The sequence below is a fragment of the Acomys russatus genome, chromosome 23, assembly GCF_903995435.1.
Source record: "Acomys russatus chromosome 23, mAcoRus1.1, whole genome shotgun sequence".
NCBI lineage: Eukaryota > Metazoa > Chordata > Mammalia > Rodentia > Muridae > Acomys > Acomys russatus.
The window spans coordinates 34,777,592-34,800,248 of NC_067159.1; the positions used below are offsets into that span (position 1 = coordinate 34,777,592).

At 44.1% G+C, this 22,657-nt stretch overlaps 1 protein-coding gene across 2 annotated transcripts in view; it reads left to right on the forward strand.

Annotated features, from left to right (window-relative positions):
• The first annotated feature begins 3,498 nt into the window (after positions 1–3,498).
• Positions 3,499–22,657, forward strand: part of Ppa2 (inorganic pyrophosphatase 2) — a 73,594-nt gene continuing 54,435 nt past the window's right edge. The window contains exons 1-3 of one of the 2 annotated variants that reach the window (XM_051165510.1): positions 3,499–3,658; positions 17,514–17,578; positions 19,172–19,216. In XM_051165510.1, the coding sequence (XP_051021467.1) occupies positions 3,517–3,658; positions 17,514–17,578; positions 19,172–19,216 (252 nt within the window). In that variant the 5' untranslated portion in view covers positions 3,499–3,516. The remainder of the gene's footprint in view (positions 3,659–17,513; positions 17,579–19,171; positions 19,217–22,657) is intronic. The other variant, XM_051165509.1, reaches the window with a different exon arrangement.

Sequence of the window (22,657 nt, forward strand, 5' to 3'; positions counted from 1 at the left end):
AAAAAACAAAAACAAAACAAAACAAAGCAAAACAAAAAAGATATGTTTTATGTTCACAGAAAATTTGAGTGGAGCATATAGATATTTCAATAGTATATTAGACACATTTCTTGGAGCTGTGAAAAAAACGTGACCAAAGCTACTTAATGAGGGCCAGGGTGTTTTGGTTCACAGGTTGGTGACATCATGGTGGGGAAATCATCATAGCAGCAGTGCGAGGTGTCTGGTCAGACTGAGTCTTCTGTCAGCAAGCAGAGAGGGATGAATGCTGGTGTCCAGCTTGCTGTCTTCTTTGTCCTTTTTATTTGGCCCAACACCCCAGTCCATGGATAGTGCTATCCACATTCAAGTTGGGTCTCTCTCTCTCTCTCTCTGTCTTTCTCTCTGTCTCTCTCTCTCTCTCTCTCTCTCTCTCTCTCTCTCTCTCTCTCTCTCTCTCTCTCTCTCTCTCTCTCTCTCTCTCTCTCTCTCTCTCCTCTCTCTCTCTCTCCCTCTCTCTCAAGCTCTCTGGAAACAACCTCACAATCATGATTACAGGTGTGTCTCTTAAGTGAGCTAAAATCTAGTTGACAATGCAGATGGACAATCACAAGTCCACTCTGTCAACATATCTGCCAAATATCACTTTGAAATCATGATATTCCACTTCTAAGTTCATTTTATAACATAAAAATGTGTTTATTACATCTCATGAAGTACTCAAAGTATAAAAGTTCTAGTACTGTGAAAAAATCTAGGCACAATGTCTCTACTGAGGCTCAGTCTGTCTCTTATAATGAGACCTGTTTTTTTTTTAAGTCACATATTTCCGTTATACAATGGCACAATGTCCAAAAGAGAGAAATAAGAGCATAATTAGGAATGATGAGATCATAGCAAGACCTAAATCCAGTAAGGCAAACACCAAATTCTGCAGCTTCATATCTGGCATCTGGGGCTCATAATGGAATCATCTGGGCCTTGTATAGGGTGGTGGGTACCCCTGCCCACTCAGTTCTCCAACCTAAAGTACATATGACCTCTTACTTGGACCACTTTCACTTGCTTTTAGTTGGAAAACCAACAGCACCTGCTTCACACATATTTCATAAAAAGGAAAGCCTTTCGGAAATCTGAAAACCTCAAAAGTTGACTTTGATGTTAGTTAGCAACCTGGTAAAATCTTAGAGTATTGACTTTGTTTCTTGTGAAGTGCCTATAAACTAAATTATTATAGGCTGAAAGCTTCTCAGTATATTCAGAGTCCTGCACTCTACGTGTTATAGTTGTCTCCTGGGACCCACATTGGACTGGCTCCTGGCTGTCTCACTACCCCCAGAAACAAAGGGAGAATTAGGACTAATCTTGGCTATCTACTAGTCACACCTGGGAAGAAGGGACACTTGAGTCTCAAAGGACCAAAACCAACCGTCCAAACTCTATTGGTTTTGTATTTTGTTTGTAGGTTCTGGAGATGTGTTCAACATCTTTTTTACATTTGTCTTTATCTTCCATCTTATAAAGTCCTAGAATTAAGAATGAGCTAGGAGAATGTATGGCCTTGTTGGAGTGGGTATGGCCTTGTTGGAGGAAGTGCGTCACTGGGGGGGCAGGCTCTGAGGTCTCCTATGCTCAAGCTCTCTCCAGTCTGGAAGACAGTCGCCTTCTGCTGCTTAGGACTTATAAAGCTCTAGAATTAAGACTCATACTTGCTGTCTTAGTTAGAGTTTCATTGCTCTGAAGAGACACTGTGACCATGGTAACTCTTGTAAAGGCAAACATTGAATTTGGTCTGGCTTCTGGTTTCTGAGGTTCAGTTCATTATCATCATGGTGGGAAGCATGGCAGTGTGAGGGAAGACATGGTGCTAAGAGATTGAGCTGAGAGTTCTGTAGCTTGATCACTCACAGCTGAAGGCTGCGCAGTTACACTGGGCGGAGTTTGAGCATAGGTGCCCTCAAGACCCGCCCCCACAGTGACACACTTCCTCCAACAAGGCCACACCTACTCCAACAAGGCCTCTCCTTACTCAAACAAGGCCACACCTCCTAATAGCGCCACTTCTCCTGGGCCAAGTGTTCAAACACATGAGTCTATGGGACGCAGCCTGTTCAAACCACCATTCTTGCTACATGGTAATGACAAACGTCCACAGAAGAAATTTAGTGAGTTAGGCTCCAAGTGTTTACATTTGAAATGGGCAAGAATTATCTAATAAACATCTTCAGAAATTTGTATCTTAAGGTTATCCTGTAAGCCAATTTTGTTTTCATAGCATATGTTATATATTCCGTTTTGATCCACATGTATTTCCGTAAATTGTAGAAAAATGAAAGGTGAGAATTTTACATGTTTCAAAAACAAGCCGTTTCTTTTAGTGCCATGAAGTTAACATGTTCCTAAATTACATACTGGGGAGTTTGGTGTTAATTTTAAGAATCTAGACTATTAGCCACAATCTTTTCTCAGGAATCTGTCTTGTTTAAATACCCCAGTCTTTGAAGTTTAACTAAAATTTTAAGCTTTCTTTTTTACACACCAGCAAATTTATATAAATCAATGAGATAAATGCACGAAAGAAATGTCACCCCTCCCCCCAATTCAGCCTAATCAAGTTGACACATTACAAATCCACTAATATTGTCAAAACTTTTTAGAGACTACTTTTTTTTTTTTTTTTTTTTTTTTTCCTAGCAATGTCTAAGTGGCTAGTGGCATCTCTGAGAGATCCTTTCTGGGACCTGGGTAAAACCGATTTTAATTTTAACTGTCGCAATTTAGGTGCAGAACGAACCCGGGTGCCCAGTAGCTGAGGGCATGGGCCCTGCTCACAGTTGGGGTAGACACTGGTAGAGAGGTCTTGACGACCTTTCCAATGGCGTTTCCCAGAGAAACTGATCTACAGTAAAGGAAAATGATATTTGTGGGCCTGTGCTTTATTCCTTCTGCAACACCATAGCTCTCATTGTTAGCTGGACCAAAGACTGCACAGTAAAGGCTGCTGTGGCAACTAATTAAACCACTAGGCAAGATACAATCCCTCGTGTTGCACGCAATTGCAGGGACGTTAGAAGTGGCCTCTGCTTGGGTTAATTATTAAAGGGCCTTATGGAGGAAGCAGCATTTGAGGGAATTACAGATTTTGGCTAAGTGTGTGTCAAAGGTCTTTACAGGGAGGCAGGTATTTATATAGCCGTGTGTGTGTGTGTGTGTGTGTGTGTGTGTGTGTGTGTCCAGGTTTGTCCAGTCTTTTAAGAAGCTCCTGGAGCCATGCAACCAATACTACATTAATGTAATGAGAATATGGTCGTAGATACTGGCAGTGTGTGAGTGCGTGGTGGTGAAGTCCTGGGGCAACAGTCCTTGTGCAGAGATAGTGTTAGCCCTTGGGAGAGTGAAGGCTGGAGGGTGAAGGGAGGAAGCACCAGGGTGGGACTTGAGGCCAACCGGGGAGGCAGTGCGGGCTCGGAGCGGCAGGGGGCGCCGTCGTGCGGCCGGGCCCAGTCGCGTCCCGCCGACCCCCGCAGTCCGTCCGCCATGCGCGCGCTGCTGCCGCTGCTGAGCGTCGGCCGAGGGTGGCGCGTGGGGGCCGCCGCCCGCCCTCCGCGCCGCGTCATGTCCCTGTACCGCACGGAGGAGCGCGGCCAGCCCCGCTCGCAGGACTACCGCCTGTTCTTCAGTAAGTCGCTCGCCGGGCCCCGTCGGGGAGCCGCCCCGCGCCGCGCCGCCGTGCTCTGCCCGGCCGGGTCCCCAGCCCGCGCCCCAAAGGCCGGGGCGGCGGGGACGGGTCACGGCACGCAGCGCGGACCCGCAGGGCGGCGCGGGGCCAACCGTCCTCTGCAGCGACCGCCGCGCCGCGCTCCACACGCTGCCCTTCGCGGCGTGGCCCGCTGCCCTCCCGCGCCGCCATCCGGGGCGCAGCCCTTCCCCCACCCCCGCAGAGGGACGCAGAACTTTGGCGACGGGGGACTTGACTCTGCTGGCGACCCTGCTGTGAGCGCAGGCGTGTGTCCCGGGAGGAAGTGGGAGGGGAATGGGAGCCAGGCACTGAGATAGTGGCTTGTGTGTAAATGCCGGAACGGAGCCTGTTATTTTGTACGGTAACTTTAAAAAACAAACAAACAAAAACATCAACAGCAGTAAACTTTGAGTTTATACCTAAGCGTTTGCACCCTGAATGCTATCCACAAGCAGGAGACTGTCGGGTCTTCTGGTAAGAGGATGGCACCATCTCTTGCCTTGCACATTGAACAAACCTAGAGGGAGGTGTCTAGTGCGACCCTGGCCTGGCCACCAAAGACAGAAAAGCTCCTGGCTACACCCTTTTTCTTTTCAACCTGTAGGTCGGTTTTTTTTTTTGTTGTTGTTGTTTTTGTTTTTTAAAAGTAACGTGAAGATAGCCGCGTAGGCCAAGTTGCATTCATGCCCCATTGACTACAGACCCCGAGGTCTGTAAAGTCTTGTGACAATCTGTTACGAATTTCCGCCGCGAAAGGGTGAAGCTAGACTCTTGGAAAAATCATACTTTTTGCTCTGAGACCTCATCCTGAGTGAATTTCTTAACTTGCTAAGTATTAGGTTTTTCGCCTTGAAAAACATGGCTGCAGAAATCGCTGTGTGCGTTCAAAGAACTCACTGGGACTTGTAATCATTAATAACTGTATTTTGATGTTTATGATGAAGGAGCAAAGCTAGCTTCAACTCTTGTCTTTTTGTTTTTGCTTTGGTTTTTTGAGACGAGGGGTCTCATTGTGGAGCCCAGAACAGCCTGGAACTCCCAGTGGTACACCTGCCTCTGCCTGCCGGATTGAACACATGGGCGGCTTCAGCTGGCAAACTCTTGAGGTTGCAATGCGTCTTGTACTGAATAGTTCCTTCACGGTTAGTTTGTGTTTTCTCCTCTTTGCTACAGTTTTCCCACCCTGTCTTGGTTTGGCAAGACTTATTAGGTCTTTTTTAAAAGAGAGGGCGTATACACAGCGGGAACCTGGGTAGACAACAGTCTCAAAAACAGCCCGGCGTGATGACACACGCCTTTAATCCCAGCACTCGGGAGGCAGAGGCAGGCGGATCACTGTGAGTTCGAGGCCAGCCTGGTCTACAAAGTGAGTTCGAGACAGCCAAGACTATGCAAAGAAACTCTGATTTGAACCCCTCCCCCCCAAAAAACCAAAACCAAACCAAAAAACAACCATAAAAATAAAACCAAACAACAAACCAAAACCAAAGAGAAGCCCTTAATAAGCACACTCATTTTTGAATGGATTGTGTTCCCAAAGTTACACTGTAACAGCCACAGGAAACATCTTCCCTTAGAGATACTGTTCTGTAAAGGCAGCTGGCATCCTAAGCAGCAAAGCCTGTATGTATAATATGGTAAAATGTCCTAGGTTTTCCCCTAAGAGTTGAATAACAGTAAGTTGAGAAGCTACATGGGCTTTTTGGGGGACCCCGCTTTGCCAGCCAGTCTCAGTTTCCCTGGCAAACACAGGTTCTTTGTGCCTAGGCATGTTGGAGGCCAGAGGCCTTCAGCATTGTTTCTGGGGTGCTGCCTCATGGTTTTTTGCTTTGTTTTGTTTTTTTGAGACAGAGCCTCTCGTGGATCTGGAGATAGGTGAGGCTGGCTGGCCAGGAAGCCCCAGAGCTTTGTCTGTCTCTGCCTCCCCAGCACTGGGGTAATGACTGCGCACCACCATGCCTAGCATTTTTGACCTGGGTTCCCGGGGAGTAAACTCAGACCCTTCTCCAAGCACACAAGTACTTGGCCAACTTAGCTAACTCCCCAGCTCAAATGGGCTCTTCTGTTCCAATCTTAGTTACTGATAGCCCCGAGGGGCACACATTACACACCATGCAGTAAATACATCGATATGTGTAGGTCACAGAATGATGGCAGAGGAGTTTAAAGAGGCCATAGCTGTTCTGGGAGTTCCAAATGCCTCAGGAAAGGCAGAGGCTGGCTGATGCAGATGCAGAGAGGATCTGTAGGAGTTTATTGAAGGTGCTGGGAAATCAGATAAGCCAGAGGTTTGAAGCAAGCCAAGAGCCACAGGGTCAGGGCTGAGCTGAGCTTCAAGGTTAAATCCAGGTGTCCATCTGAAGTGCGGGGAGTGTGGAAGCTGATGTGCGGAACCAGGTCCAGGCCGAGGAGTAGGCCGATCCTGAAGCCCCAGGGACAGTTGGGAGCTCTCGGTCCAGGATGGGCAGTGTAAGGTAGAGAGAGGACCTTGAAAGTAGACATTATTTTTTCCCCTCAGGTCAAAACTGGAAATGTCCTTGGTTCTCTCCTGGCCAGATGCAGGAGTGTCCTAAGGGAGCCCTGGTTTCTGGCCTCTTCTCCTAACTTCTGCCCCGGAAGCTGTACATGAACATGTGATTCAAGTCTCGGCCGGACATGAATCCCTTCTGGATCTCTAGACTTTCGTGGTGAAATGAGTTCTTTCTGTTCCACAGTCCCTGCCCATCCATTAGGAGACTGTTGCTGGGGTGGGGTGGGGGTGGGGCTGTTACAGCAGTCTTGGAAACCATTGGGCATGGATATAAAGCTCTGTAGAGGCCCCCACAGGGAAAAACAATTTCCTCCAGGCAAAAAGAATGTACCTGGGGCCCTGTAGAGGCAAAGGCATGCCAGTGCACTCCAAACATTAGAACATGTGTCTCCTCCCAATGAGAGTTACTGGGCCTGTCAGTCACCTTCTCAGAGTGGCCCTGGGGAGGAGGGGGGGGGTGTGGAGCCCACATAAAGCTGTGCTAAGGAGATGGGAGGAATAATTAGCCTTTACTGTGAAATAGGAATAACGGAGTTACCCTTCCCACAACCCCCACCCTTAGCATAGGTGCTTGCAGAGCACTGCTGAGCTCACTCACTTCCCTGACCCCCCCCCCCCAAGGTTAAATATGGCTTCCCCTTTCTTGTTCTTCCTCTGAGGCCACCCCTCCCCCTCCCCCTTCCGGCCTCGTGGCTGCTTGCAAATTATGGCTTCCTTTCTTCCTCTTCAAAGTCTTCTTCCGTGTAGCTGCCATGATTCACAGCCTGCAACCCCTGATGATTTTTCTCTTAAATTCTAGTAAAATTGCCGTCACACTTCCTCTCAAGTCTGTTTCTAAGTTCTTTGATTCCTAAGACTAGAAACCCCAAAGCGGAAACAGAGTAATATATAGTTCCCAATGTGGGGCTGCCCAAAGTTTTTGGGAACATGTTTTCCTTTAAGTCCAGATGAGGATGTTGTGTCTCTTCCTTTATCTGTTGTGTTTGATAAGTTCTTAGGCTTTTCCGATAGGATTTGTTTGTTTGTTTGAGATTGGGTATCTCTGTGTAGCCTTGGCTGTCCTGGACTTGCTTTGTAGACGAGCCTGGCCTTGAACTCAGGAAGATCCTCTGCCTCCTGAGTGCTGGGAATAGAGGCATGGGCCACCATGCCCGGATTCTGATAATTTTTTTTTTTAATGTTTATGTATATAAATTGTGTGTGTGTGTGTGTGTGTGTGTGTGTGTGCAGGCACACGCCAGGTACACATGTATGTGGCAGTCGATTCTCTCTAATGTGTGAGTCCTGGAGAGCAAAGGCAGGTTATCAGGCTTGGTGACAGGTGTCTCTTTGCCAGCTCTTGATAAAATTTTAACATGCCATGTGCTCATTTGAACCCAATTTACTTGGATAATTTGATACAGTACCACTGTGTACACTTTAGGAAAGATTTTTCAGTCTGTGCCTCTTGGGTGGCGCTGGACAGTGGGGCCATTGTTTAATGGTACAGTCCTGTACCCTGCCCTCAAAATACTACAACTAATTGTGACAATTGTAAAAACAGAGAAAACCTATTCGAAAGGTTGGGATTTGGAATGGGTTGGGCTGGACCCTAATCTTGTGCCCTTCTCAGGCTGTGCGCTGCTGGGCAGGTGGTAGCAGTGTTTCTTCCGGGTATGGTTCTGTCTTACAAGGAGACTGCTGACCTTGTAGTAATCCTCAAGGTCCTTTGTAGCACTAGCATTCCTTCAAGGCATTGAATGCATTGATAATAGAAATTGAAGTGATCTGTGTTGGGTAAGATCTGTGACGGCATCTCTGAGGATATATTGTAATTTTTCTTTGTTTTTAGCATCAATTATACTTAAGATTATTCTGGAACTTGAAAGCTATATGTAAAATTTATTTTTATTCAGTTCAGCGAATAGGGCAGAGCATAAGGGGGAAAAACCGAGAAAATGTTTTACTGAAGTAAAGCTCAAGAATCCAAATAAAAATGGGTGGTATCCGGGGGAAGGGTTCAAATGGCCTGATTTTTATTGGAAAGGAGTTAGGCAATTCCTGAACCTACCACCAGAGGGCATCGATGGCCCAGGACTGGTCTACTTGCTGAGCCAGGTGGTAATCCACTTGAGGGTGAGTTGGGGGAGGGGATGTGAAGAACATGTTGCTTTTTATCCAGACAATCACAATAACTGAAGGAGATTTTGAAGGGAGGGGGAAATGCTAACTACTGGTTACATTTGATAGTGCAGTAACTCACTGTAATATCAAAAAAAAAAAAAAAAAAAAAAAAAGATGGTCCTTGTCTGGATGATGGAGTACGGGGTGCCTATTAGCAGTTCAGGGGTGTTCTGCCTCAGCAGAAGAAAAGCAGGAGTTATGGGCTGAAAACCGCCGTTCAGTGTTATTACAGTGGAAACACTGACCATATTCCAAACATAGCCCGAGTCTTTGAGATATCAGTACAGTCGGAGACTGTACCATTTTTGAGCTTCAGTAAGTTTTCTTTACCTCCATCACAATTAATAACAATAACTGGCTGACGAAATGATTTTTGAAGATTGACGTTGGACTTTGTAGAAATAGCGAGACACAAAACTGGGTGATAACCAAGAAAGCATATGGGGACCGCCCTCCTCCGCTTCGCCTCGTGGCCCTGCTTAGTGACTTGCTGGACGTTTGTCACTCCCCTTCATGTTTCTGGACATCGGTTTATAAATTGTGGGATGAGAGGCTTGGACCCAGTAACTGCTTTCCAAGCCATGCTTACTTGAACACAAGTATCCGTTGAGACATTAGTTTTGCTTTCAGACACAGGGTTTTGTGACCTAACTAAAACTTTCACTTTATTCTCATCTTGGAAAATAGGAACATACATATGAAAGTTCTAAAAACTTCTGATGTAAGGTAACATTCGAACCATTGGACTTTTTTCTTAGACCCAGAACGTCCTTCTCAATGTATGGGTCGCGACCCTCCCCGCTGGGGGGCTGGGACATGGAGGACTTGAATGACCCCTCCATCAGGGTCACATATCAGATGTACTGTCTATCAGATATAACGGCATCAAAATTATTATAGTTATGAAGTAACAATGAAAATAATTTTATGGTTGGGATCACCACAGCATGAGGAACTGTATTAAATGGTCACAACGTTAGGAAGGTTGAGAATCACTGTCCTAGTGGCTCTGGAGTTTCATAGAACTCAATTTGGGAAGTGCCGTACAGGGTGATTCCTGCAGCTTCTAGAAGCCGCTATGCAGTGGTGACAGATGCAGGGCAGCAAGGAAGGCATCTGAGTTCTAATTCTGGCTTTATTATCTCAGACAAGTCACGTGACTGAACTAACTGTGGCATGCTCTCTCTGACCGCAGGTGACATCTTTTAGCTTAGTTTGTCTGTAGCATGGGGACAGTGAGCCAAGAATGACCCTGGCTCTTCAACAAGGTGTGCAGACAGTGAGGTGGACACGAGGATGGTCAGTGTCTCATGTGCACTACATCCCGAGTTACTTGGCTTCTTTTTCTTTTCTGATTTTAAGAAATTAGACATTTTCATTTTTTCTTCATTTTTAGAGGTTTTTAGTTGTATATAATAAAAATCTCATATCCCTTCTCACTTTCCTTTTCTTTCTTTTTTTTTTTAAGTTTTATTTATTTATCACTTATACAATATCCTGCCTTCATGTATGCCAGCAGGCCGGAAGAGGACACCAGATCACATTATAGATGGTTGTGAGCCACCATGCCGTTGCTGGGAATTGAACTTATGACCTTTGGAAGAACCAGTGCTTTTAACCACTGAGCCATCTCTCCAGCCCCACTTTCCTTTTCTAATGTTCCCCAAATCCCTCCTAGCTGCTTTCCTTCCTTCCTTCCTTCCTTCCTTCCTTCCTTCCTTCCTTCCTTCCTTCTTTCATGCTTCATTAAGCCTAGCAATATCTACCCATATGTGCGTGGATGTGGCACCTCAACACTAGAGCATGGGAAATCTAGCAGCGGCCTTATCCTCCAAAATGAATGATTCTCTCCCACCAACTCTCTACTGCAGTGGCTCCTCAGTAAGGTGTGAGGCCTGTAGGTCATCTACCCCACCCATCAAGATGGGGGGTTAGCTGGCTTGATCTTTCATAGGCTGTGCGCAGGTGAGCGCAGCTGCCTTGAGCTCAGGAATGCAGAAGGCACCATTTCACAGCTCTGCTCCCTGTACTCTGGCTCTTCCATTCTGCTCACCTCTTCCTTGCTGTTGTCTGAACGCTGGTAATAGTGGGAGGTATATTCCTGCTTAGGGCTGCGCACTCAAGCTCTTAATCTTAGTTCTTTGACAGATGATGTGTCTCTGCATTGACTGGCTGGTGGCCACTGCAAGGAAGCTTTTTTTTTTTTTTTTTTTTAAGCCAAGGTTGATAGCAGTCCAGGTCTGTGGGTATAAGCAGCAATATTTAGAGAGCAGTTTCACAACATGTCCATTTATCAAAACAACAGTCCAACTTCTAGTCGAGGGCCTGTGACTTCTCCCAGCCATGGGCTATTGACCAAGAGTACCATGCCAGGCATGGAATTTCCTCCTCAGGAGCAGGCTTCAACTCCAATTAGAAAGTAGCTAATTACCATATGAAAGCTGTGCCGCTGTTGCATCAGTGGGCACATCTTAACTGCCATGTCAGTGTTATGTCATGAAGGGCCCGTGCTGGTAACAGCAGAAATGTTTTCGCCCCCAGGCAGCCTGCCTAGCGCATTCTGGCACTATGAAAGCTACCCGGAAGGGTTAGTTTGGCCTTAATCAATCTGTGTCCTATACCCAACGCAGGTGGTGTCTTCAGCAGTAAGGTCTTAGGATATTAATCTGGTAGGTAAACAAGAGCCCTGACAATAGCCTGTGTGCTTGAAAGACTTCTGGAGCATCCCTGACCTCTGGAGCATCCCTGACCTCTGGAGCATCCCTGACCTCTGGAGCATCCCTGACCTCTGGAGCATCCCTGACCTCTGGAGCATCCCTGACCCCTGGAGCATCCCTGACCTCTGGAGCATCCCTGACCCCTGGAGCATCCCTGACCGTAAATTCAGTAGGGTACTCCCATGGCTTGCACTGAGGTTTTCATTTATAACTGTCTCCTGGCAGTGTCATTGTCCACTCATGTAGGGCACCTCATTTAAACTCCCTTTTTAAAATTAGGTTTTTTAATGAGCTCACTAGTGGTTTTCCTTAGACCTGTAGTTTTGGTTAACCCACTTACTACCCCTCTTCTCCCCCCCCCCCACCCGCCACCTTAACCCCAGTTATTTCCCCCACTTTCTTCCATATCCTATGAATTCGACCATCCCTCCAGTGACATATTTTAAAGAAGTTGAGGAATGTGCGTTTTCGGATGGCTTTTTCACACCCTTTAACTTAGTCCTCCATGGCGCCATGCCAGTTACCCCTACCCACCCCCCGGAACCCTCCTCTCCTTAACCCTTTCCACTACCTCTCTACTTTAACTTGTAATCTACTTCCCTCCCAGAACATGCCTCCTCCGAAGGCTTCTTTCTCATTTCCTGTCTTCCACTTGTGCTCCAAGCTGAATACACAAGACAAAAGATGAGAAACCGAAACCCCACTTGAGAGAGAGCACGCCGGCTTTGTGCCGTTGGGCCGGGAATGACCTCACGAGATGTAATTGTTTCCAGTCCCATACACTTAGGTGCAAAATTCATTTTTTATATTTTATATACTTGACAGCTAAGTAATATTCCAGTGTGTATATGTGCCACATTTTCTTTATCCACTCTTCTGTTGATGGGTTCCACTTTCTGGTTGTTGGGAGTAGAGCACTGAGCACAGATTTTGAAGTGTCTCTGTAGTGAAGTCTCAAGTTCGCTGGGTTTATTAGCAGGAGTGGGTGTGGCAGAGGCGTGGCATAACTACTTTTAGTTTTGCTGGAAACCTCCAGATTGGTCTCCAAAGTGGCTGCATCAGGTTACACTCCCACCAACAGTACAAATACATCTCCTTTGCTACCACAGACAGCATCTGAGGTCACGTGTGTTCTTGATGGTGGCCATTCCGACTTAGTTGGGCTGCAATCTGAAAGTAGTTTTAGTTGGGCTTTTTTGATTTTTAAGAATATTGAGTATTATTTTTAAAAGTGTTCCCTAGCCGTCTCTGTCTCCATTTCTCCTTTGGAGAATTTTTTTGTTTAGATCTATAACTTATTTTGTAATTGGGTTGTTTATTTTCTTGATGTTTAGTTTTTGTTTCTTTTTTTCTCTATGTATTCTAGATAACTAATCTATTAAATGTACAGATGGCAAAGCTTTCTCCCACTCTGTGGACCAACCACTCATTCACTTTGCTGTATAAAACTTCGTTTTTAGATTTATGAGATCCCATTTGTTGGCTGTGGTCTTATTTCCTGTGCTTCCAGTGATTAATCAGGAAGTCCTCACCTGTGCCTGTGATCGGAAGTTCCCTCCCTGCTTTTTCTTTTGGCGGTTAGAGGTTTTCTGCTGAGATCCTTGATCCATTAGAGCTAAGTTTGGTGCATGATGGGAGATAAAGATCTTGTTTCATCTCTCTGTGGATTAATCTAGTTTTCTAGCATCATTTGCTGAAGATGCTGGTTTGCCCGAGGTTGGCATCTCTGACAAAAATCAGGTAAATGTAGCCGTGTAGACCTATATCTGCATCCTTAATTCTATTGATTTATTTGTGTTTGTGTCGATACCATGCTGTTTTTAATTTTAAAAAAAATTTTTTTTCTTAACACAGGGTTTCTCTGTGTAGTCTTTCCTGTCCTAGACTCACTTTGCAGATCAGGCTAATCTTGAGCTCACAGAGATCTGCCTGCCTCTGCCTTCCTGAGTGCTGGGATCTCAGGTTTGTGCCACCACATCCAGCTTAATTCTAAAACCTTAAGAGCTGATCAATAATTTTAGCAAAGTGGCTGGATATCAAATTAACACACAAAAATTAGTAGTCCTCCTATTTATCAATGACAAACATAGGGGGAAAAATAAGAGAAACAACTCTATTCATAACACACACACGCGCGCACGCACGCACATACACACACACACACCTGGAAATAAGCCTGACCAAGGAAACAAAACACCCTTGCAATAACAATTTTAGGACACTAAAGAAGAGATTGAGCCACTAGAAGATGGAAAGACGGGCCGTGCTGATGGATTAGCAGCAGAGAGATGGGGAAGCTCATCATCCTGCCAGTTAACATCCCAATGCCATTCTTCACCAGACACAGTCAGATCCATCCACAAGTTTATGGGGAGACACAAAAGGCTCTGAGTAAGCAAAGCAGTATTGAACAAAAAGAATACGGTGGGAGACCTCACACCATACCTGATTTCAGACTGTACCACACGTTCTCACTGTAGAGTTCTGTAGAGGCTGCAAGTACTAGAATGAGGGTAAGACTGAATATTTGGAAACTTGCGATTTTCAGAGTTTTAGTGAGTGTGGCCTTTCGGCCTTGCATTAACTGTGAAGGGATGAGGAGCCGGCTTGCTTACACAGGGTTAACTGTGAATGGATGAGGAGCCGACTTGCTCACACAGGGTTAAAGTGCAGCCCTGCCTGTCTTGTCCCTTTGATATCTTGGCTGGCTTTTATTGTTGATAATAACTTGAAAGTTACTGATTTCAGAGTTTCAATTCTTAAAGGATGGGAGAGACCCATACTTTTCATGATTTGGGCTTTTGTTGCTATGTGGTAGAAGGTGACTCACTTCCTAAAGCAGTGTTGTGTGTAATTCAAGTTATTGAATCATGCAGGCTGAAACTACCATACAGTTAGACATTTTCTTAATTACATCAATTAAGTAGTTGGTGGTTACATGTTTGAATGTAGTAAAACTTCCTATGAATAAGTTCCTGGAAATTGGCCTTTATCAGAGGACTTGAATCGATATATATTTGAACATAATTGCTACTGGATAAACAGTTAAAACTTATATTTATTTGATGTTAGTCTATAGAGTTAGCCTTAAAGCAGTTTAGTTTTCTGAATGAAGTGCTGTGAAATAGAAATCTTGTGATTTATTTATTTATATTGATTGACGTTCATTGCTTACATTTCTTAATCTTAATAGTAAGCAAAGCAAAGCAAACCTTGTTTTCTTCATTATCAAGTGTCCAGAGAATCTCTGTAAGTGGCTTAGTAACACTGTGAATGTGCGTACTTGGTATTCGGTGTGGAAATATAATATTAGATAGGGTTTCAGTCTATAACTTTAACTAATACATTTTTCAGGAATGTGAGACGATGAAACCATGGAAAACTTACAAAATGATAGGATGACAAGCAATTATAGACCAGTTGAAGGGGAAGTAGTGAGGTGGTGAACCCGGTGTGCATCGATGGGCCTGATGAGATTCGCTCGTTTTTGTCGAGGGAGGCGGACTGTGAAACAGCAAAGCAAAATGATGTCTGACTTCAATCACTTATCTCGTCTGCTCCCTAATAAATACCATATTAAAATCATTGTGAGAGTGAGGACGAGCAATCCTTAAGCAACGAAGAAGGAGGCATCAGAGCTCGAGATTATACAACACTTATTTATTTAAGAAGCATGGCTGTGATGAGGTAGCTTGAGCCTGTGTGTCAGAGGGGGTGGGGTTAGGAGGAAGCTAAGCTGTTGTGTAGAGGCATTGTGGGCACATTGAGAGAGGTAGGGAGAGAAAGAGTGAGAATGAGATGTGGCTCTTGACCATGGTAACTGTTATTTTGATGACTTTCCCTTCATATTGTCTTCTGTGTGGTCCTTCCCTCATTTCTGAGCTCTAAACTTTGAGGTCCCTCAGGATTCAATCCTTAGCTCATGTCTCTACAGGGTCTCTCTGCTCTGGAGTTGGCAAAGCTTTCTGTAAAGGGCCACGTGGGAATTATTTTACGCCGTTTGAACCGTCCATCTCTCCGGCACGCACACAGCCATCAGCAGCCAGAGTCAGCTGACAGTGAGTGGACCCACTGTGTGCCTTAGTCGTGGGTCATCTGTAAGACCTCAGCGTCCACCATTAGCCCCATCCTGAAGACAGGATTTCCATGGCCAGCTTTGCAATCTGTGTTTGTGCTTTATTACAAAGCACGTAACAGTTTCCACACATGAAGCAGAAATCGTGATCACCCAACATGGTTCTCTCTTTTGACCAAGTAAAGAGAAGTAGCATATTCATTACCTCAAATATGTATTGTTTCTTTGTAGTAGGAATAGGGGAAGCCTCATGTCTAGTTATTGAAAAGGATGTGATCCATATTATTAGCTGTGGTCACTCCGTTCCGTGGAGCCTGTTGTAACCACAGTGGCATGCCTCCAGCTAGCCTTTCCGCTCTCCTTCCCCTATAACCTGCTTGTCACTTCTCATCCTTACCCCACACCTGGGTCATAAGCATCAGATCATTTTGGGACCTATCCAGCTCAACTTTTGAAGTGTACCCAGAAGACACTTCTCCGTCCTTGCCACATCATCTCTGTCCCCATCATCTTCAGCTGGCCGATGGCAAAAGCCTCCCGATTCTTTCCCTTTGGTCCACTTTACGCACTGAAGACACTTTATCCCCCTAAAATGACAAGCTCTGTTCAAGCCTCCTTCAAAAGCTCTTTCGATTTTACACAAAAGAAATTTGAAGAACTAAGTTAGGATGCAAGGTTCTTTATGATTGATGCTAAACATTGCTCCTGAGGTCAACACCAACCTTCCCCCTCCCCCGCCCCCTCTGATTGTTACATTCCTGCCTGGCTGGCCTCCTTGGTGTTTCTCCCCTTCTGTGATGCTCTATCCTTAGCCCCCTCCTCCATATCTGCTGGGTCCTCTTTCTGTCTTCTTTCCCTGCTCTGGGCATGCTACCTGTGTGGGAGACCTCTCCTGGCCTTCCAAAGGCCTTATTCACCCTTTTCTTGCCCTGATTTGTTTTTTGTTTGTTTGTTTGTTTTGTTTTGTTTTTGGTGTGTGTGTGTGTGTGTGTGTGTGTGTGTGTGTGTGTGTGTGTGTGTGTGACGCTTACTATTCCTGCTGTAGTTTATACATATTCTTCACCTCTGTGACCCACAAGAATGTAATGTGCGTAAGAACAGGAAATTAGAATGTGCATTCCTAGCACATAGAATAGTGTTTGGGAAAGCCTACGTGTTCTGTAGATAATCAGTTACCAAATGAATTAGTGTAAGGAAGCCTAGTAAATAGGAAAATGAAAAACCAGAAACCTGAGAGTTTGAATATTTAAACATTAATAGGGAGTGCAGAGATGGCTCATTGGTTAAAAGTACTGTTGCTCTTTCAGAGGACCCAGGTTTGCTCTAGGATACCTCATAACTCCAGTTTCTGGGAATCTGATGCTCTCTTCTGCCTCCCACAGACACCAGAAATTCCTGTGGAATATATACATGCAAGCAATACACCCAGTATCATAAAAATAATAAAATAGCAAATATCCGAATTTGATAGTCCCACTCCCATTGTGTTCTTCCTCAGCTTTACCCGCAGCAGGTCACGTGTCTTGTAGGAGTTTCCTTGTTGCCAGAGTACGGAAAGGAAATTAATAGCTTGGAAAGGGGAAAATGAAATAGAAGCGAATCATTTATTATTTGATAACTACTGAATGCCAGCTAGGTGCTAGCTACCCTTTCCATGCTGGGAATTCAACAGGAAGTGTAAACAGACAAAACCAAGAGCCAACAAGAACACTTTCCCTCAGAACTTAACCCTAGTACTGAGTGCTCATGGCCTGGGGAGGAGGGCATAAAATTGTTGTCTTGTTATCCACCTCGGCTTTTATTGAGCTGAACTCAGGACTTGTTATTTATTTGTTGTTTAGTCAGCTATTTTGTAATCTCTTCATCGTTTATTTTGACCTTTGACCCAGCATCTTCCCATCTCCGGCTGGACCTTTCTTCCTATGGATTGTAGTTGGAAATCATGGATTATACCATTAGCTTTCTCCTGTGGAAATGGATGTCAGTTTAGTCTAATTCACTCAGTAATGAATCTCTTTTCAAAAGTCAGGTTTTTCCTTCTTGGAGTACTGCTAGTCTCCCTTAGATATTTTATGCAGTGGACACTTGAAGCCAACCACAATATTGGATTAAATGGCTTCAGCAACTGAGTCTGGGTTAGTTGCCATATATTTCTCTTCAGGCTTAAGCAGGTTTTGAAGGTGGAATTAAACTTTTAAGGTGTGAACTTAGCTTTACAGAAAGCATACAAGTTCCAAAGCAGATCCGACCCTTCCTGCTATATGGAACAGTGTGGACGTGGTTGTAATTCTGTTGCTTTTTCCTTTGCAGAGAATGTAGCTGGTCACTACATCTCCCCCTTCCATGATATTCCTCTGAAGGTGGACTGCAAAGAGGTATTATTTTTACTTGTTTGGGGGATGAAAAGCTTCTTGTACATGACAGTGTGACAATGATGCTTCACTGTTTCCTGAAAATGCTTTCGTACAGATGCCTCGGAAGTAAAGAAGTGCTTGGCAGACAGGAAAGGAAACCAAGGATCTGGAGCAGGCCTGAAAGCCGCCTTTCTGACTTAACATTTGTGTGAAGCTAGGAGAAAGAGGGTATTTGTTTCTGGTCTGTGGAGTTTAGGCTTGTGTAGAAATTAAAGATTCAAGGATAGTAATATGGGAAATTAATCTACTTACTTTGAATTATACTATAGTAAACATTTGTGGGTGACCTCTCTGTGTTAGCCACTGTGCGAGTGTGCTATTTTCTCTAACCCATGTAAGTTTCCATTGTGATGGACAAGGGCCATAAGGCAGCAGGCATTTCATTGGTCTGTGTAACAGCCCACAGCTGGCAAGTGGCGGCACCAAGTTTGGAACGAGCTTTTCACTCCAGAGTTCCTGCCCCTTACCACTCAGAAGCAGAAACGTAAGGCTGGACACGCCTGGTGTTTCATTAGCTTGTCACTTTCAAACTACTTGATAGTTGGAAGGTGCTGGTGAGGTAGGAGTGTCAGAGCCACTGCTGAGAGAGCCATTGAGAGAGCTAAGGAGCCTGGTGGTGGTGGGGGGCATTTAGACAAGTGCTCAGTGCTTGCGACGTGTTACTCTGATTGATGGCAGCCCCTGTTACTCATGTGCCTGTTGAGGAGGTCCCATACCTTGCCCTTGGTCACAGGTGTGGGTAGGGGTGGGTGTGGAACATAGACAGACACACGTGTGTGGGTATAACATTCTGCCTATGGAATCTGAGGAGAAGATAAAAAGGCCCATGAGTTCTAGAGGTGCAGACATCAACCCAAACAGCGTCTTTGTAAGCAGGTTTCCCTACTTTTGAGCCAGTCATGATTTTTGCACTTTGTATTTTGGGATGTAGAGTTTTCAGAATCAGAATTGTGTTTCAGGGCAATATGACTTGGAATAATCATTTTGTTTTATTTTGTTGATGCCTTTGTAGTTGTTTTGGGGTGTAAGTGTTACAGAAGACCCAGCAAGCACTTACGAACAGTATAATCTTTCTTCCCATCCCACTGTGAAGTCTAGCTGAATTTAAAAATACTTAGTGGAGGCAAAGTAGTCACACCTTGGTAGAATTCACAGGCAGGAGGTGTACCCAGGCACTTTCACAGCCTATTAGTCCAGCTCCCAGGAGTTTCATTTCAATAATGAAATGACTGTTCATGGCGCAGTCACCAGAACCGGCCAGGCTCCTTGAACGCCCAGCAGAGCCTTTGCTTGCACCGGACAGACATGGGAAGTTGCGAGAAAGAGCTTTGGATTTTCTGATCATTTCCTTTTAAAACACTTTGGTCCTCTCTTCATTTGAGGCTAGGATGCTGAGGGAGAAGCAGCCCACAAGTTACTGGTAGATTCTCTGTTGAATCCCACTCCTGGACAGAGACTACTAGAACTTGTATGCATGCTTTTATTGTAGTGCTGTGCATCCTGCACTGCTTTATGAAGTATTCCCATCATAATTTACTGTCTTTGCTCTTACAGGAAAATGGCATCCCCAGTAAAAAGCCACGAAATGATGACTATAAGGTATATTTAAAGGTTTTTACTGTTGAGTTGTGTAACGTTTTATTTTGTATCTATGCTATGTTTGTGCGTATGTGTGCACATACATGCAGGTAGGTCCTCATGGAGATTAGGAAAGGGTGCCAGATTCCTTTCAGCTGGCATTACTGATGGCTGTGAGCCACCTGGCTTGGGTGCTCTGGAAGAACAGCAGGAACTTCTTAGCCTCTTCAGTCACATTATACTGTCCGTTGATGACCTTGGTGATGGTTTGTATTTTTAAACTGCTTCTAATTTTCCCCCTGTAAGACTTTCATGTGGATTCTTACGTTTTTTTTTTTTTTTTTTTTTGCTGTTGTTGTTGATGATGTTTGTTTGTTTGTTTTCTGTTTAGAGAGTTAAAGCATCTGGGGGCAATATCTAGTGTTAAAATTTTCATAGCATAAAATTCATTATTTTATTCTTTTCTAACATGTATATAAGTGTGCTTTTACACACAGCCATTTTTCCTGCCTCAGTTTATTTCTTTTTTAGATTAAACAAGAGAAGCTAGTTTGAGAGTCTTTTTAGAGCTAAGGTACAGCAGTCTTTTCGAAGTAGAAAATCGGATACAGCAGCTATTATGTTAAAATAAATTGATTTCATATGTGTCTTTCTTTTTTCCTTAGATTTATTTATCATGTATACAGTGCTCTGCCTGCATGTACACCTTCAGGCCAGAAGAGGGCATCAGATCCCATTATAGATAGTTGTGAGCCACCATGTGGTTGCTGAGAACTGAACTCAGGACCTCTGGAAGAGCAGTCAGTGATCTTAACCTCTGAGCCATCTCTCCAGCCCCCCAAATGTGTCTCTTAACTATGCCTTTTTTATTTTATTTAATTAATTTATTCGATTACATCGCCATTGTTATCCTCTCTCTTGTATCCTCCTGTTCCTCCCTCCTCCCCCACCCCCTCTTTCACTCTATTCCCCTCCCCTAGGTCTGTGACAGAAGGGGACCTCCTCCCCTACCATATGGTTACAGCCTATCAAGTCTCATCCTGGTGGCCTGCTTATCCTTTCTCTGAGTGCCACCAGACCTCCCCACCAAGGGGAAGTGGTCAAATATGGGGCACCAGAGTTCATGTCTAAGTCAGTCCCCGCTCTCCACACAGCTTTGGAGAATGCCCTGTCCATTGGCTAGATCTGAATAGAAGTTCAGTGTTTACTGCAGGTACTGTCTTTGGTTGCTGCAGTAGTTTGAGCAGATCCCCCTGGGTCCAGATCCACCCATCATGATGTTCTTCTTGTAGGTTTCTAGGATACTCTGGATCCTTCTATTTCTCCCATTCTCCCATACTTCTCTCACCTAGAGTCCCAATAGGAAGTCTTCACATCTATCCCAATCTCCTGGTAAGTGAAGACTTTCATGGGACATGCCTTTTGGGTTAGTGTCCAATTATGAGTAAGTATGTCCCATGTGAGTCTTTCTGGGTCTCAGTTAACTCACTCAGGATGATGATTTCTAGTTCCATCCATTTGCCTGCAAATTTCAGGATTTCTTTGTTTTTAATAGCTGAGTAGTATATCCTAGTGTAAATGTACCATTTTATCCATTCTTCGACTGAGGGACACTTAGACTGTTTCCAGATTCTGGCTATTATGCATAAGGCTGCTATGAACATGGTTGAGCATATGTCCTTGTTGTGTGGTGCAGCATCAGTTGGGTATATATCTAAGGAGTGGAATAGCTGGGTCTTGAGGTAGCCCTATTCCCAATTTTCTGAGAAAGCACCATATTGATTTCCAAAGTGGTTGTACACATTTGCACTTCCACCAGCAATGAAGGAGTGTTCCCCTTTCTCCACATCCTCGCCAGCATGTGCTGTCATTTGAGTTTTTTATCTTAGCCATTCTGATGGGTATAAGATGGAATCTCAGAGTTGTTTTGATTTGCATTTCTCTGATAACTAAGGATGTTGAGCATTTCTTTAAGTGTTTCTCAGCCATTCAATATTCTTCTGTTGAGGATTATCTGTTTAATTCTGAGCCCCATTTCTTAGTTGGATTATTTGCTTCGATGGTGTTTAATTGCTTGAGCTCTTTATATATTTTGGATATTATAGCTTTGTCAGATGCAGGGTTGGTGAAGATCTTCTCCCAGTTTGTAGGCTGTCGCTTTGTTCTTTTGACAGTGTCTTCTGCCTTAGAGAAGCTTCCCAGCCTCATGAGGTCCCATTTATTAATTGTTGACCTTAAGGCCTGGGCTGTTGGTGTTCTGTTCAGGAAGTTGTCTCCTGTGCCAATGTGTTCCAGGCTCTTCCCCAATTTTTCTTCTAACAGATTTAGTGTCTGGTTTTATGTTGAGGTCTCTAATCCATTTGGACTTGAGTTTTGTGCATAGTGATAAATATGGGTCTATCTGCATTTTTCTACATGTAGACATCCAGTTAGACCAGCACCATTTGTTGAATATGCTATCCTTTTTCCATTAAGTAGATTTGGCTTCTTTGTCAAAAATCAAGTGGATCTATTTCTGGGTCTTCATGATTCCATTGATCAACCATCCTATTGCTATGCCAGTACCATGCTGTTTTAATTACTGTTGCTCTATAGTACAGCTTGAGATATGGTATCGAGATTCCTCCAGAGCATCTTTTATTGTAGAGGATTGTTTTGGCTATTCTGGATTTTTTGTTTTTCCATATGAAGTTGAAAATTGATCTTTCAATGTCTTTTAAAAATTGTGTAAGTATTTTGATAGGGATTGCTTTTGGTAAGATGGCCATTTTTACTATGTTAATTCTCCCAATCCATGAACAAGGGAGAGCCTTCCTTTTTCTGATGTCATCTTCAATCTCTTTCTTCAGAGATTTGAAGTTTTTTTCAAATAAGTCTTTCACTTGCTTGGTTACAGTTACTCCTAGCTATTTTATATTGCTTGTGGCTATCAAAGGTTGTAGTTCCTCTAATTTCCTCTTCTGCACAATTGTCATTTGTATATAGGAAAGTATTGACTTTTGATTTAATTTTGTATCCAGCCAATTTGCTGAAGGTGTTTATCAGCTGTAGGAGTTCTCTGGTAGATTTTTGGGGGTCACTTATATACACTATCATATCATCTGCAAATAGGGATAATTTGACTTCCTCCTTTCCCATTTGGATCCCCTTGGTCTCCTTTTGTTGTCTTATTGCTCTAGCTAGAACTTCAAGAACTATATTGAAGAGATACGGAGAAAATGGGCAGCCTTGTCTGGTCTCCGATTTTAGAGGAATTTCCTTGAGTATCTCTCCACTTAATTTGATGTTAGCTATTGGCTTATTGTATATGGCCTTTATTATGTTTAGGTATGTGCCTTGTATCCCTGATCTCTCCAAACCTTTAAACATGAATGGGTGTTGGATTTTGTCAAAATGCTTTTTCTGCATTTAGGGAGATGATCATGTGGTTTTTTTTTCTTTCAGTTTGTTGATATGGTGGAT